Source organism: Eubalaena glacialis, chromosome 11 (assembly GCF_028564815.1).
Source record: "Eubalaena glacialis isolate mEubGla1 chromosome 11, mEubGla1.1.hap2.+ XY, whole genome shotgun sequence".
Classification (NCBI taxonomy): domain Eukaryota; kingdom Metazoa; phylum Chordata; class Mammalia; order Artiodactyla; family Balaenidae; genus Eubalaena; species Eubalaena glacialis.
This window is the reverse complement of record NC_083726.1, coordinates 26,691,627-26,709,611: the sequence shown is the minus strand read 5'-3', so window position 1 is coordinate 26,709,611 and position 17,985 is coordinate 26,691,627. Positions and strand designations below refer to the sequence as shown.

Here is a 17,985-nt window from a genome sequence, read left to right as displayed (position 1 = left end):
ATCTAGCCCTACACTTAAAACAACTAGAGAAAGAAGAACAAAGAAAACCCAAAGTCAGTAGAAGGAAAGAAATCATAAAGATCAGAGCAGAAATAAATGAAATAGAAACGAAGAGAACAATAGCAAAGATCAATAAAACTAAAAGCTGGTTCTTTGAGAAGATAAATAAAATTGATAAACCCTTAGCCAGACTCATCAAGAAAAAAAAGGGAGGGGACACATATCAATAAAATTAGAAATGAAAAAGGAGAAATCACAACTGACACTGCAGAAATACAAAGGATTATAAGAGACTACTACAAAAAACTATATGCCAATAAAATGGACAACCTGGAAGAAATGGACAAATTCTTGGAAGGATACAATTTTCCAAGACTGAACCAGGAAGAGTTAGAAAATATAGACAGACCTATCGCAAGTAATGAAATTGAAACCGTAACTAAAAATCTTCCAACAGACAAAAGTCCAGGACCAGATGGCTTCACAGGTGAATTTATCAAACATTTAGAGAAGAGTTAACACCGATCCTTCTCAAACTCTTCCAAAAAATTGCAGAGGGAGAAACACTCCCATATTCATTCTACAAAGCCACCATCACCCTGATACCAAAGCCAGAAAAAGATACCACAAAAAAAGAATATTATAGACCAATATCACTGATGAACATAGATGCAAAAATCCTGAACAAAATACTAGCAAACAGAATCCAACAGCACATTAAAAGGATCATACAGCATGATCAAGTGGGATTTATCCCAGGGATGCAAGGATTCTTCAGTATATATAAATCAATCAATGTGATACACCACATTAAAAAATTAAGGAATAAAAACCATATGATCATCTGAATACATGCAGAGAAAGCTTTTGACAAAATTCAACATCCATTTATGATAAAAACTCTCCAGAAAACGGGCACAGAGGGAACCTACCTCAACATAATAAAGGCCATATATGACAAACCCACAGCAAGCATCATACTCAATGATGAAAAACTGAAAGCATTTCCACTAAGATCAGGAACAAGACAAGGATGTCCACTCTCACCACTCTTATTCAACATAGTTTTGGAAGTCCTAGCCACAGCAATCAGAAAAGAAAAAGAAATAAAAGGAATACAAATTGGAAAAGAAGTAAAACTGTCACTGTTTGCCGATGACATGATACTATACATAGAAAATCCTAAAGATGTCACCAGAAAACTGCTAGGACAAATCAATGAATTTGGTAAGGCTGCAGGATACAAAATTAATGCATAGAAATCTCTGGCATTCCTATACACCAACAACGAAAAATCAGAAAGAGAAATTAAGGAAACAATCCCATTTGCCATTGCAACAAAAAGAATAAAATACCTAGGAATAAACCTGCCTAAGGAGATGAAAGACTTGTACTCAGAAAACTATAAAACACTGATGAAAGAAATCAAAGATGACATAAACAGATGGAGAAATATACCATGTTCTTGGATGGGAAGAATCAATACTGTGAAAATAACTATACTACCCAAAGCAATCTACAGATTCAATGCAATCCCTATCAAACTACCAGTGGCATTCTTCACAGAATTAGAACAAATAATTTTACAATTCATATGGAAACACAAGAGACCCTGAATAGCCAAAGCAATCTTGAGAAAGAAAAAAGGAGTTGAAGGAATCAGGCTCCCTGACTTCAAACTATGCCACAAAGCCACAGTAATCAAGACAGTATGGTACTGGCACAAAAACAGAAATATAGATCAATGGTACAGGACAGAATGCCCAGAGATAAATCCACGCATATATGGGCACCTAATTTATGACAAAGGAGGCAAGAACATACAATGGAGAGAAGACAGCCTCTTCAATAAGTGGGGCTGGGAAAACTGGACAGCTACATGTAAAAGAATGAAATTAGAACACTCCCTGACACCATAAACAAAAATAAACTCCAAATGGATTAAAGACTTAAATGTAAGACCAGACACTATCAAACTCTTAGAGGAAAACATAGGAAAAACACTCTTTGACATAAACCACAGCAAGATCTTTTTTGACCCACCTCCTAGAGTAACGGAAATAAAAACAAAAATAAACAAATGGGACTTAAAAGCTTTTGCACAGCAAAGGAAACCATAAACAAGACAAAAAGACAATCCTCAGAATGGGGGAAAATATTCGCAAATGAAACAACAGACAAAGGATTAATCTCCAGAATATACAAACAGCTCATGGAGCTCAATATCAAAAAAACAAACAATCCAGTTTAAAAATGGGTGGAAGACCTAAACAGACTTTTATACAAAGAAGACATACAGATGGCCAAGAGGTACATGAAAAGATGCTTAACATCACTAATTATTAGAGAAAGGCAAATCAAAACTACAATGTGGTATCACCTCACACCAATCAGAATGGCCATTATCAAAAAATCTAGAAACAATAAGTGCTAGAAAGGGTGTGGTGAAAAGGGAAACCTCCTGCATGGTTGGTGGGAATGTAAATTGATACAACCACTATGGAAACAGTATGGAGGTTCCTTAAAAAACTAAAAATAGAACTACCATATGACCCAGCAATCCCACTACTGGGCATATACCTTGAGAAAACCATAATTCAAAAAGAGACATGTACCACAATGTTCACTGCAGCACTATTTACAATACCCAGAACATGGAAGCAACCTAAGTGTCCATCAACAGATGAATGGATAAAGAAGATGTGGCACATATATGCAATGGAATATTACTCAGCCATAAGAAGAAACGAAATTGAGTTATTTGTAGTGAGGTGGATGGACCTAGTGTCTGTCATACAGAGTGAAGTAAGTCAGAAAGAGAAAAACAAATACCGTATGCTAACACATATATATGGAATCTAAAAAAAAAAAAAAGAAATGGTACGGATGAACCTAGTTGCAGGGCAGGAATAAAGAGGCAGGCATAGAGAATGGACTTGAGGACATGGGGTGGGAGGGCAAAGCTGGGGCGAAGTGAGAGTAGCATCGACATATATACACTACTGAATGTAAAATAGTTGGCTGGTTGGAAGCAGCAGCATAGCACAGGGAGATCGGCTCGGTGCTTTGCGATGACCTAGAGGGGTGGGATAGGGAGGATGGGAGGGAGGCTCAAGAGGGAGGGGATATGGGGACATGTGTATGCATATGGCTGATTTGCTTTGTTGTGCAACAGAAACTAATACCGTATTGTGAAGCACTTATACTCCAATAAAGATCTATTAAAAAAAGAATCAGCAATGGAATACTTTTATTTACTGCTACATTATGGGTTTAAATTTTTTTGGTGGGGGGGAATGAGTGGGGGGGATGTTTTGTTCCGACTCAAGCATACTCACAGTATAAGCTGGAATAACCAATTCAAAACCCACAAGAGAGTATTCTTAAGTTTTCGTTTTGTCCTCAGCAAACTACCATTATCCTGGTGATCATGAAAATAACATGCACCAAACAATCCAGTGCTAGAACCCAACGTCCAGCATCTTCAACCACTCAGTTAAGTTCACTGAGGGAGCCGGCGCTTACCCACCCCACCGCTGGCTTTCATCTCTAGGTATGCACATGATGCTGACCGCCAACAAAAGGTGGGGAAGAGGATTCATTAAATGTATATTGAATACCCAACTCCAGGGTATGTCATAGCTAGAGCACTATTTTCATTGTATATTTATAACATTTTATTTAATCTCCTTAGAGTGAAAAGCAGCAGCAGTGGGAAAGTTTATTCTTTAAGAAGAAAATAATAAACTGCAGAGAGTGAAAGTCTCCTTGGAGGATATCGTCTTATTAAAAAGCTTCATGAACTTTCCATGAGACTCTAAAATAAATACGCTGTGTAGGTTGAGCATATCCAAGTGAAAACAAGGTTTCTGAAATCTAATGAGAATCACCAGAAATATGAATTCTTTAAAAAAAAAAAAATTCATGATCAGGCGGGATGATTTAGACCCTACAGTATTTCAGAAGAGAGTCAGTTTCAAGCAGCTTCTGTTAACAGCTCCAGCCTGGAGGGGGTGAATCGTGTTGCTTTCTGTTTTCTTCTCCATCTCTCTCCCCGGGGAGGAGACACACTGACCACAGGTCTGGCTAAGCGACGGAGCGGAGTGTTGGGGCGTGAGAAGGAGGCCCATGCCTACCTGGAGGGAAGGGCCAGGGATCTCACTCTTTCTCTCTCAACTCCCAGCGGCATCTACACCCACCCTACCCCCTGGCATCTCCAAAGTGCCTCAGAAATGTGCACAGAAATCAAGAGGAGCCCATCCAGGAGCCATCTTGATTCAAGGGCCTAAGTTACGCCCGGCCCTCAGCCCACGTGGAGACTGACGCCCACAGACAACAGGGAACGCTGGCCATGAAAACGGAAAAGCAAAAAGCAGCACAACATTGCTCCTCTCTCCCTTCCCTGGATCTGCAACCTGTTTCTGTTCCCTGGAGTGGATGGACCACAGTGTATTTACAGCCAACTTGGGAGACCAGGGGAGAGCCTGGCAGTGAAAGGGGACACAGCCGTGAGATGGGGTGGGATTGTAACTCCCTCTTCCCTGAATGCAAGATACTTTAAGCCAAAGGTTTCGTGAAATGATGTTTATTGTTTTAAAAAGCTCAAGTCTGGAATTAGATAGTAATGATAGTTGCCTAAGTGTGAATTAATTAAAACCACTGAATTGTAAACTTAAAAAAAAAAAAAAAAAAGCAAGCTTAAGTTGTATGAGCCTCACCCACACTGGACTTGTACCAAACGCCTGACTATCCCGTTCCCTCAAACCATGGCTTATGTCACATTTTTTTTACAGGAGATTTCCCTAAGAGCAGCTATTTGCAAAATATTACACTTAAAATTTAAATCCGGGCAATTTGATGTTTTCTGGAAGAAAATGTACACTAACATGCTTCTTTATGCCTTCAGACAACAAAACAGCTGGTGTGAGAAGGGGCTGAACAACAGTTTCCATTAAATTCTTCTAGGGCTTCCTTTTTGTTATATACGCAGAGAAACAGATTCAAAGGAAAATATTATCTGGGTTCATGATAGTGAATGGCATCCCCCAAACAGACCAAAGACGTTGACTTTCCATGGAGTGGAAGTGTGGCCACTCCATGTATTACCTCAGAACTTATCCTAAGAGAGAGATGGCAACCTTGGCTCAGACACTGGATCTAATTTATTTTATTCTTGCTGGTCTTTCAAGGTCTGACGAGGACCCTCTCTCAATCTTCATCCAGGTGAGCTGCACCCACTCATCTAGCTGTCACCCGGTTAGACCACGCGTCATATTTTCTTCCCCTTTTCCAGTGTACCTACCTCAGGGCACTTTAGCTTTATAAGCTACGATTCTGTTGTCCTTCTTGAAGAGAAACAAAAACCTTGCAACATGAGCATCCTTTTTCATTTACTGAGTAAGCTTTGCTATCCCTCAAAGACCGAATAAAGTGAATCACAGAAAGTGAATCACATCCGCAGAGGGGCGTATCACAATGAAGATGTGCCAAAACACAAACCTCCGGTGTAGTGCTTGTCAGACACCAATTTAATGTTAAAGCCACAGTTTGAAGAGGTACTTGGAAGCATCTCTACATGCCTTGAAGGTGGTGCGTAAGACAGCCAGTGAATGTGAAATCACGAGTGTGGCTCCCTGGGTGTAAGAAGGTAAGGCCCATTCATAAATCTTCATGTCTTACCATTTAAAGAGAAACCGAACACTTAAGTTAGACTTTTGATGGATCAACAGGTGTGTTATAAGATTTCTAAGTGATAGAGAGTCACAAACAGTTGACCACTGTGGACACCGGGCACACATGGGACCTATGGTCATCAGTGAACAGTGGGACAGATTACACGGGATTTACTGTGGTTCCAGGGGCCACACGTGCTCACATGGGCAACGCCTATGCTTTTTCCCCTCCCCAAGTCACGCCACATCCTCGCTGCTTATAGGACTCAGGGAAAACACAACCGCCAGCAAGAGTGCAGCTCAATTTTGACAGAGACTTAAGAGAGAGAGATTGAAAATCCCTTCTGGGTCACTAATTACACCAACTGCTCAACAACCAGAGGCTGACCATGCTGGACTGGGCAGGTGGGCAGGAAACCTAGTCTGATTAAGGCAGTGAGCAACGTGGTGAGAGCATGGAAACAGATTCATGGTAACCACGTACAGGGACCGAGCTGGCAAGTGCTACCGAGTGAAGACAACTGTAGTTATTTACAACGCACAGCCCCGGCCCTTGTAATCTTCCGTTGCCACAAACGTTCATTTTAAAATCTGGGAGTATGCACAGAGTTTTCTCCAAAATAAAAACTTGAAAGAATGTGAGAACAGGAACCAGCGGCTTCATCTTGGTATTATTATCCTTTCTATGGCACACAGGATATGGTCCCAGTTTTTACAGAATATTGCCAGGAGAGTCACAGCGAAGAAGGTGCCGAGAATGTGGAAGCGGCTCTTCATCATGGGCGAGATGAACTTGGCGATGGTGGACACACACACCAAGATGACAGTCATGAAGGCCAGGACCACGTTGATGCATTTCCCCAGGAGGACCTTGGCGTTCACGGTGTCGGACTGCAGGGCTTGCTGCTCCTGCTGGTGCAGCTCCAACTTAGAAATGCGAGTCTGGCAGGACTCCAAGGCTTCCTGTGGGCGAGAGGGAGAGCGAGGATCAAATGCTGCTGAGATCACCGGCAACACGTGCGCGCGAGCTGGGACGCGCACGAGGACCACCCGGCTGAGGATGCTGCTGCCTGTGCAGCTTCGAACTGACGATGATGACGACGATGACGGTGATGACAGACAGAGAAGTAAGACAAGAATTCCGAGGCTCACTTTATCCTGTTACTCACAGACAGGACGCGCGTGTATCTACAACCATGAAATACCACGAAGGAGGAATTACGGTTAGGTATTTTTGACTCCACCTATATTTAAAATAAAGTGCCTAAAATACTGGCATCTGGTGGAACCATCAGGGACAAACCAGAAGAGGGGTGGGACTCCGTTTTGTGACAGGTGACTAACTCCAGTCATGGGGTAGGTGACATCTCCAACTGCTAGTCCTTTTTTGTTTTTTTTCTTTTTGGCTGTGCCACACAGCATGCAGGATCTTAGTTCCCTGACCAGGGATCGAACCCGGGCTCCCTGCAGTGGAGGTGCAGCGTCCTAACCACTGGACCGCCAGGGAAGGCCCACCAACTGCTAGCTCTTATTCCACTGCCCAGACTCCATGTGCACCTGTCACACACCAGTGGAGGACGGAGGGAGGGATGGGGCCCGGCTGACTGTGGGGCTCTCATGGCTGCTCTTCAAACGCTGCGTTACCAGGGCACTATCTGAAGCTACGCCTTCTCCCCAGATCTCATTCTTGCCAAGGCTTTGATTACTAGACACGGACGACTCCAAGTATCTCCAGCCCAGCTGTCTCTCTTGAGATTGACTCATGTGTCTACATGCGTCCTGGACATCTCCATTTGAGCTTCTTAAAAACACCTCAAATGCACCATGGCCGGTTGTGGATTCATGTCTGCACCTTCCCCGCTCCTGCCATCAACTGTTTCCCTTCCAATTCCTCTTCTCAGAAAACAGCACCTGATGCACCAAGTTGTCATGTGAGAAACGTGAGAGGCATGCCTTGACACCCCTCTCATCTAATCCAGCACCCAGCCCCTCCGATGCAACATCTGGTATTTATCTTAACTGGTCCACTTCTCTCTCCTCCCACAGCTAACCCCCCACCTCAGTCATCAGGGTCTCCACCTGCAGTAACTTTCCACTCATTTCTCTGCACACCCTCTTGGTCTTCAACCTCATGAATCCACTTTCCACACAGCAGCCCAAGTGATCTTTGAAAGGCGCGTATCTGATGTCACTCCTTCTTGTAGAACCTTTTAAATCTTTAACGTGGTCCAGGCCCAGCCACTGTCTCCTGCCTTGCTTACCTGGTAAGCCTCCTCCCCGCTCCCTCCCCCCTCACTGTGTTCTGGCCATACCGGTTTTTTGAAGTTCTGAAAAGGACCATGTTCAGGGCCTTTGCACACGCAGTGTGCTGTGCCCGAAAGGTTTGCCTCCCCACACACCAATCCCCCTCCATCTTTCAGGTCCCACACTGATGGTCACATCCTGAGGGACGCCTTCCTGGACCCACCAGACTATGTCAAGTCTCCCTCTGGCCCTCGTCCCTAACCAAGGGACCACACCTGCACCGCGCTGTTATCCGCAGCAGGAGGTACGTGCTGGCTGCATGCTCCAGGCTGGATGCCAGTAATGGGATATGAGGCTTGAGAGAGAAAAACCTTACACCTTTCGGGAGAAAAGGATCTAAGTAGAGGTGGTACAAGGAGCTCCTTTTAGTTCACGAGCCTATTTTCTAACTCATTTACCAATATATGTTTGCTCAATTAAAATCCAGTCATGTTTTCAGGTTTTAAACGAGCAAAATGGCTCCAAAATTGATTTACTTTCCTTCTGCTGAACATACTCTATGGGCCAAGGGTTCTCTGTTACTATAGAAACTTTCATTACACAGGGTACCAACAAAAAAGGTACAACTTCTTCAGATCTCACATTCTAAAAAGTGCTGGCTTTCTACAACGACAGGCAAGTGCCCCCAATATCATGCATTCTTTTCAAATACTTAGGCCCATGGTGTCCCCTATTTTAGGCATGGCATGGAAAAGGTGATAGAACAGGATAAAAGATTAACATTTTAGGCAAATTCATTCATCTGTGACTGGGTAGATGAATTACATATACAAATAGACTGATCCTAGAATTGCCTTAGAACTTCTGTCAATTTTTTTACCAAAAGGAAAATCCAAGAAAATCAAGCAGTGAATCGTAAGGAATTTTGGTCATAGCACCCACTAAGAGATATTCAGCCCCACAATCTTTAGTGCTTCCTCGGGCCCAGTATTTAACTTATTGGGGATAAGGACAGAGGACAGGATTATCTTTAAACTCTTCTAATTGAGAATTCAGGGTTAAAAAACTCATTTGCATTTTAAAACAACAACAAAACCCTTGCATCCCTATAGGCAACAGTCACCCTCATCTATACTACTCCATCATCTTGTATAACCCTGCCTATAAGAACAAAAGACACAAGAAATAAAGAGGAAGCTGAGCAGGTCCAATTGCAAAAGCCCCAAGAAATATGGCTACTCATACATAATAAATACAAAAATTGGCCAGCATTTATTTTTGTCCGCTTATTATGTGTCAGGTAAAGATTTAAGTACTTTACATGTCTTATCCCATTTAATCCTCCTGACAGCCTTTTGAGGTAGAGCTCATTAATATTTCCATTTTATAGATGAGGAAACTGAGGCACAGCGCTGATGTGTGCAGGTTCACGGTAAGGGGCAGAGCCAGGATTCTAACTAACCTAACAAGAAAGACCCTCCAGTCACTCACACAGACATCCTCTTTGCACTTCTGAGCTACAAGGTGAAACTAGAAAATGTTGAAATGAACTCTTCTAAATTTTTAAGCTCTCTTTGTTTAGCCCCTCCCTTTATCTTACTTACCCTTCCATCTCTAAAGTATGTTTCTTTAAAAAAGGAATAATAATATAAACCCAAACAATCCCCTAAATAAGAAAACCATATATTTAGACATCAGCTAGTGGCATCCCAGACATATTCTAAAACAGAATGCTCTAATAAAACAGACTGCACTATTCACCTGGCAACACTTCACATTTAAATGGGTTCCCATTTTTTAAACCAGTCAGCAGTGAAGTTAAGTCTCCTAGCCCAGAGCAGGGGCAGAAATCCCCCAAGTGTCTTCTGCACCAGGGTCCTCAGAGGCAAATAAGTCTGATGCTGTGGCTCCCAGAATTGTCCAAGTAGACATCTGGGATTAGCACAGGCTCAGCCCTAGACACAGTGTGGAAAAAAACGTGGGCAGCTAAAACTCTGGCTTACACACTGTGGGAGAAATCTCTCCTTATGTTTCAGCCCCTTGTAAAGTGGGGCTGGAGAAAATAAGCACTGCCTACAAAGAAAATTTGTAAAACTGAAGCTGAGCATGACTGGAAGAGTATACTTTTTTGTTTTTTTCTTTAAAAAGGTGATCAATGGGAATGTAAATCACTGCAGCCATTATGGAAAACACTACAGAGGTTCCTCAAAAAATTAAAAATAGAACTACAATATGACACAGCAATCCACTTCTGTGTATATACCTGAAGGAAATGAAAACAGTATCTAGAAGAGAAATCCACACCCTGATATTTATTACAGCATTATTGACAATAGCCAAGACATGGAAACAACCCAAGCGTCCACTGATGGACGAACAAAGAAAATGAGGTACACAGACGCACACACACAGACACACACAGGCATACTATGCAGCCGTGAGAAAGAAAGAAATAGTTCCATTTGCAGCAACGTGGATGGACCTGAAGGGTATTTTGCTAAGTGAAATGAGTCAGACAGAGACAAACAACTACTGTATGATCTCACTTATCTGGCAGAATCTAAAAGGCGAAGGGAGGTAAAATGAGTGAAAGGGGTCAAAAGGCACAAACTTCCAGTGATAAGGTGAATAAGTCCAGGGGATGTACCGTACAGCTTGGTCACTATAGTTAACAACACTGTATTGTATATTTGAAACTTGCTAAGGGAGTAGGCCTTAAAAGTTCTCATCATAAGAGAACAAATTTGTAACTATGTGAGGTGATGAATGTTAACTATACTTATTGTGGTGATAATTTTGCAATATGTACACATATCAAATATTATATTGTACACCTTAAAGTAATACAATTATATGTCAATGATATCAGAATAAAAACTGGGGGGAAAAGAGACCCTCTAGTACCCCTAAAAAAAGGAGCTCAAGAAGCCTAGGGCTGCTTCACTACAGCGTTAGTATCACATTAATACTGGAGCATGCCTTTGTTTATACTGATCCAGTTACCCCTTCCCTCCATCCATCAGGATCCCACCCACCTCTTCAAGTCCCACCTTCTCCAGGACATTGATTCACATTCATTACTCAAGGATTATCTGCAAGACCTTGGTCAAGTCACTTAACCTCTCTGTGCCTTGGTCTCCACATCTGAGAAATTAAGAGAATAACAAAAACTACCTCAAAGGGCTGTTGTGAGGAATAGATGGGGAAATGAGACATGTAAAGTGCTTTGATAGTGCTTGGCACACGGTGTGCACTCAACTGCTTGAAATTCCCACAAATACGAAAGCTATTATTTTAGAGATGAGCAAATAGACTTAAGCCTTGCTCAGGACCACGAAGTTGGTAAATGGCTGGGACTGAAGTCCAGTGTCTGACCACTAAGTGGCCCCCCGCCCCACTTGTCCATAGCTTGCTGGCCACTGCACGCCTAAATTTCTGAGGCTTTCAGAGTCTGCGTCACGTGATTTGGCCCTTGTTCACATTGTCTTGAGCCAATTGGCAGTTGCGTTACTTCTGATCCTCCACCTAGGCAAGCATGTCGAAGGCAAGGTTTGTCTAATGTTTTAAAATTTGTAAAAACTGTGGTGATGGTGGGGAGAGCAGAGTATCGGTGATAGGCTTGGGGTAGATAATAAATATTTGCTAACTAATTTAGGCAGAAAGTAAACAGAATATAGCTTAATGTCTATAACATGAGCTAATGGGGTTAATATGGTGAAGAATAAATGTTTGCTCCACGTGCCAGAAATCCTTTCGGGCTTGGGGGTAATGCACTTAGTTTGTTAAATGAATGAAAGGCTGGGAAGAGCCCCACGTGAGCTCTGGTGGGGAGAGGAAAGGCACCTGGATGTCCCGTGACCGCTCGTAGGCCTGGTAGGCCACCTTCTCCTCGATGCTGGCCAGCTCCTGCTTCAGGTTGGCTGTCTCGTGCTGATGCAGGTCCGTGAGGTCGTGCAGCTGGTCTTCCAGTCGCTCGTACCTTTCCAAAGAGAGGAGGTGATTCTGAACGTGACATTTCAAAGGTGTTCTGACAGCACTTAGAAAATGACATCCTTTGTGTCTCACTGTCACCAGTGCCCCTTGGCTTGTTCTCATCCCCAGGCAGACTGTGCTTCCAAAAAAGTAAGTCAAGCTGTGGGGAACATGCTTTTGGAAAACACTGAACTCTAGCTCCAGAAAGGACTGGTCTCTGCAGTCTTAACTCTGTCCGCACTACTGAGGGTTCATGCAAACCAAACCTGGCTTTTCCACCCATGTCAGATCAACACCTTGTCTGGCTGTGGAGACAACAGGACAGGCCTTATCACTGGCACATTCACCAGGGCTGGTCAGGAGACAGGGCTGTCAGTCATCCTGCTAAAGGCGAGGACCCACTGGCATCCTGGTGCTTTTCCCTCTTCTGACCCCACAGTGCCTAGTGGTTCACGGCCACAGCTCTCCTGCGCCAGAGAGGCTGTAAGGAAATGACCAATTTCTATGCTGCAGCCAATTCCACTTATTTTTCCCAGTGCACACAGTGATTCCGAATACATGTGTCAGCTCTTAGGACTTAAGTGTCAATTAAAAAATCATGCTTCTTGCAAATTAAAGATGGCTTATCAGGTGGCACTTCTGAAAGTCCAAATCTAAAGTAACAGAAGCACAAAGATTCCCATTCCCAACCCCCAATCCCCTCAGAGAAGGGGAATTTTGTATTATATTTGAAACCGTGTAATATTTATTTGGAAACAGGAAGCACTATTTGAGGAAGATGCATTAGCCTGGATGACTTCGATCAACGCCAGTTTTAGACGCTTATATCGTCACCTGATAGAATCATTTAAAAAAACACTTTAATACAGATTTAATGATTTTTCTCAGGTAGGACTTCACAGGTGCCCAATGTTGGTGTTTTGTAAGCAAGCCTTTTAAAAATCTCTTGACAGATGAATGGATAAAGAAGACATGGTATATATATACAAAGGAATATTACTCAGCCATAAAAAAAGGATGAAATAATGACATTTGCAGCAACACAGATGGACCTAGAGATTATCATACTAAGTGAAGTAATAAGTCAGACAGAGAAAGACAAATATCACATGATATCACTTATATGTGGAATCTAAAAAAAATGATACAAATGAACTTATTTATAAAACAGAAACAGACTCACAGACTTAGAAAACAAACTGATGATTACCAAAGGGGAAAGGTGGCAGGGAGGGATAAATTAGGAGTTTGGGATTAACGTCTACACACTACTATATATAAAATAGATAATCAACAAGGACCTACTATATGGCACAGGGAACTCTACTCAATACTCAACAACCTATATGGGAAAAGAAGCTGAAAAAGAATAGATATATGTATAACTGAATCACTTTGCTGTACACCTGAAACTAACACAACATTATAAGTCAACTATACTCCAATGTCAAATAAAAACTAAAAAAAAAAAAAAATAAAGATCTCTTAAAGTAAGTAATATAGTGAGTGACCAAATCATGGAGATCACAAACATGTTATATAACAAATGAGAGCCAAAGCTGTCCTAATGGATATTTGTGACTTGAAATAAAGGGATCCAAAGGGTGCTGTATCCCAAACTATCTGAATGGAATTAAAGTCAATATTATCTGGAAAAACTGTGACGCAGAAACAGTTCTTATGTGACAAACAATCCAAAGTCAAAGATGTAAGTGGAAAGTTTTTAAAAAATCATTTCATAAAATATGAGAGCCGAAAAAAGCCACATCTCTAAATTAACACATATATAAAACCATGTATCACATAAAAAACGTGTAAACTAAATTTAAACTCTTACCATATGTAATAGGCATTCACTTTTTAATCTACATTTTTAGAAGTTAACACTTATTTGACAAAAAAACTTGTGGGGGGGGGGATATTTTTATTGGGAAAATGGTGGAAAATCACCTCATACTTGGGCATACACACTTTTTAAGCTAGAGGCACCTAAAAGCCAGCCTACACAACACCGGACTTTAAAAATTAGCTAATATAATCCACAAGATTTGAATTTATTACTGATTATACTTATAATCTTAAGATTCCTTTTGAAAGCTCTTCATTTAGGGTGAAAAGTTTACTGAGCAAAAAATACAATATCATAAAAAAATACACTATATAAAGACTTCAAGATTTATGTACCAAATAAAAGCTACCTAGCTGGACAATGAATTCATTTTTTACTTGACAGTTATTATGGAGGGAAATCAAATACAGATCTACGAATTAGTGTACCGAGACCTCATAACAGCAGCCTACTGAATCAGGAGCTCAATATGCACCAGTCATCGACTATATAGTGATATTTTAACAGACCCACATGTATAAGGTCTTTCTCTAAGCTGTCAGGCTTCAAGTCACAAATTACAAAACTTAGAATCACAAGGTATGGAAAGAACTATCGATTCCTAAATGCCTTTTGACCTATATCCATATTTACAGAAAATACAACCACTAGCATATCACCTTCGAGCAATCTCTCCGCAGGTAGTAACTCGTGCTCCTGAAAGAATGTGAAGAGAAGAGCATGAAATACCTGTATGTCTCCTCTTGCAGGGTCTGAGAGATGAAGCCATACTCCCTCTTGAACTGCACCTTCAGTGCCTCGATGTCCTCGGCCAGCTGCGCCTGGGTGTCCTTGATCTCCCTGAGCTCCTCCAGGATGGCCGTGAGCTTGCCCTGGCTGTCCAGCGTGCCAGTGCCCCCGGCCCCGAACGACTGGTTCCCGTTGCTGTCGGCGGAGCCTGATGTGCCGCTCGAGCACTCGTCGTCGCTGCCGTACTTGGGCTTGTTCACGATGGTGGCGCTGCCCCCGTAGGCCCTGGCGCTGGCCTCGGGCCGGAACTCCTCCAAGGAGTTTCTTAGGTGAGCGATGTTGTCGGCACTGCCAAACTTATTCCGGATCAAGTTGGCGAACTCTCTGGACTTGCTGAAGACGAACACGGGTGGGGTGAGGGACACCCCCGGCAGGCCCGACTTACTGCTCTCCAGGCTGTGGGGAGCGGTGCGAGCCTTGGCCTGGGCATCCTTCAGAGAGGGCTGGATGTCCTTCAGGTTGTCCTTGGCAATGTCCTTTGAGCTCCTGGGGGCCCCATTCTGCTCGAGCTCCCGGAGCTTTCTGTGATACTGCTCTAACTTCTTCTGCAGCTGGGCAATGGATTGAGCCGACTTTTGATTCTTCTTCTCAAAGACCTGCTTGATGCGGCCAGCCTGCTGCTTGTCCGCGCTGCTGACTAGTTTCAGATACTCTGCGACATTCCCATCGCGGGACGTTTGCTCGATTCTTATCTGCTCTGTGACCTTTAGAATTTTCTGCTTCAGGCTGTCCGCACTGAGTTTGACCTTGTGGAAGTCCAGGATGCCATCTGGTACATCAAAGTTGAGGTTGGTGTCCGACCCGCCTCGGCGGATGTTCAGGGGAAGGCTTAGTGTATTCATGTCATGACGTTCTACCTGGAGGAGACAGGGAAGAAGCACTTTAAGACTGGAAGTCGAAGAGACAGTCGCTGTGATGGAGTCTGTGCACACACCACAGACATACTTTACACCCCAGATTTTCAAACTGCAAGTATTCGAAAGATAAAAACTCCTACTATCCTCTCAAGTTGAATGCAGAACAACCCAACTCCTCCTGCACCCATGTATACGAACGATGAGATTCACCTCTGCCAGGGTATCTGACTTTCTGCCTGATTAGATAGTAACTCTTGGTTGCCAGGGTAGAAAATACATAATGAGATGAGGTTATCAAGTCTGTTCTGGTTTCCCAAAGTGCCCAGGTAACTGGGATGCCTGCCATGCCCCATTCACAGCGAACTTCACCATTGTGGGAAATGCACCCAATTCAGTACTCAATCACTTAACAGGAAAATGGAAAAAAAAAAAAGGAAGGAAGGGAGGGAGAGAGGGAGGGAAGGAAGGAAGGAAGGAAGGACGCAAGCAAGCAAGCAAAGTCCCAGTAGGTACTTTGTAGTAGCAGTGACATATATACACTACCAAATGTAAAACCGATAGCTAGTGGGAAGCAGCCGCATAGCACAGGGAGATCAGCTCGACGCTTTGTGTCCACCTAGAGGGGTGAGATAGGGAAGGTGGGAGGGAGATGCAAGAGGGAGGAGATATGGGGATATATGTACACATATAGCTGATTCACTTTGTTGTACAGCAGAAACTAACACACCATGTAAAGTAATTATACTCCAATAAAGATGTTAAAAACAACAACAACAACAGCGACAATATTAAGACCACGTGAAATAGCTTTCTCACTCAAGGGCCACCTGTAAAAAAGGAATTGCATAGCATCATTGAGCACCCTGGCAAAGGGGGTGGCTACATTGTGCTCCAAAAGGGAAAGGCATGCACCCCGATGTTCACTGCAGCACTATTTACAATAGCCAGGTCATGGAAGCGACCTAAATGCCCATCGACAGATGAATGGATAAAGAAGATATGGTACATATACACAAGGGAATATTACTCAGTCATAAAAAGGAACGAAATTGGGTCATTTGTTGAGACGTGGATGGATCTAGAGACTGTCATACAGAGTGAAGTTAAGTCAGAAAGAGAAAAACAAATATCGTATATTAACGCATATATGTGGAACCTAGAAAAATGGTACAGAAGAACTGGTTTGCAGGGCAGAAATTGAGACACAGATGCAGAGGACAAACGTATGGACACCAAGCGGGGAAAGCGGTGGGGGGTGGGGATGGTGGTGTGATGAATTGGGCGATTGGGATTGACATGTATACACTGATGTGTATAAAATTGATGACTAATAAGAACCTGCTGTATAAAAAAATAAATAAAATAAAATTCAAAAATTCAAAAAAAAAAGAGAACCATACTGGGAAACTTGGACAGATTTCCATGAGGCATTGTTGAGTGAGGTATTGTTGCTGACAATAATTAATTAATAAATGAATGAATGAATGAATGAATGAATGGGAAAGGCAAATGTGGTCTGCGTGCCAGGCACTGAATGTCCACAGGGTTTGCCCTGTCTGAGCCTCACCACCATGGCAGGCAAAGAATGTGTTACATCCATATAACATGTAGAAACAGAGACTTAAAGAGCTAGGATTTGAATCCAAGTCACCCTAACGCTGGTCCTTTTTCCACCTCAGGAAACTCTACTACTCTTGTCCCCAGAGGACTAAAAACAGGTCTTTATAGAGTCTGAACACAATCTCTAAACAAAAATACTTAAGATCTAAACTGAAGCATCTTATTTGTCCAGTTAACAACCCTTTGATTAGCAAAATGCCTTGATATAGAGTCTTGACAGAAACAATGGGAGACAGGACAATATTCAGCTCAAGTTAGCTTTTTTTAAGGAGAGAAGAGGCTGACATAGTAAAAAAATCGCTAAGATAATAACAGACCTCATACTGCCAAAGTGACTCAGGATCAAATGTGGACCATTTCCAACAATGAGCATTAACATTCTGCCATATGAAAAAGGTTACCCAGGGCTTTTTCCGAAAGGGGGGAGCCCAATGGTACAGTGGGACACAATCCCAGGTCAGTGGATCAGGCCTGTTTCACAACTTACAAAAGTTTGTTAGGGTTATTTCTCGACCCCTCTCTTCCCACACACAGCTTTGCCATAAGAGACCCTGGTTGCTTTATCTGGCAGAAGAGCATCACATAGGAAAGGCTGGAAGGAAATAAATGCCAAATCACTGTAAGACTAGAAAAAGGAATAAAGGAATTGTGACTTCACCTGGTCAAGGGGGAAGGACGGGTGTAGAGACTAAAGAAGGTACATAATAATCATCTTCAAGTCCTGGAGAGATGACCACAGGAAGTTCATGGAAGCCAAGCAGCTATGGCTCACCAGTGGACCCAAACAGGAATTGGCTCAAATTACAGTAACAAAGGATGCACTAAGCCCAGGAAATGTTTGTCTGGGGCAGACAGGGTAATTAACGGTAACGGTACAATCACGAGGCTGGAAATTCGATTTCACTGAAGATATCCAATCTGATTGTGCTACTCTTCTTCTCAGAAAATCTCTTTGGCTCCCTAGTGCCTCCCAAATTATGTG

General features: G+C 42.6%; 1 protein-coding gene across 7 annotated transcripts in view; it reads right to left on the bottom strand.

The window, feature by feature from the left end:
- Positions 1-4,207: 4,207 nt before the first annotated feature.
- The window catches only part of TMCC3 (transmembrane and coiled-coil domain family 3), a 279,678-nt gene continuing 265,900 nt past the window's right edge, over positions 4,208-17,985 (bottom strand). For 6 of the 7 annotated variants that reach the window (XM_061204247.1, XM_061204244.1, XM_061204243.1 and 3 more), the window contains 3 exons: positions 14,467-15,383; positions 11,760-11,895; positions 4,208-6,635 (listed from right to left, as the gene is read on the bottom strand). In XM_061204247.1, coding sequence (XP_061060230.1) covers positions 6,333-6,635; positions 11,760-11,895; positions 14,467-15,368 — 1,341 coding nt within the window. In that variant the 5' untranslated portion in view covers positions 15,369-15,383 and the 3' untranslated portion in view covers positions 4,208-6,332. Of the gene's footprint in view, positions 6,636-7,517; positions 7,584-11,759; positions 11,896-14,466; positions 15,384-17,985 lie in introns of those variants that run through there. The other variant, XM_061204248.1, reaches the window with a different exon arrangement.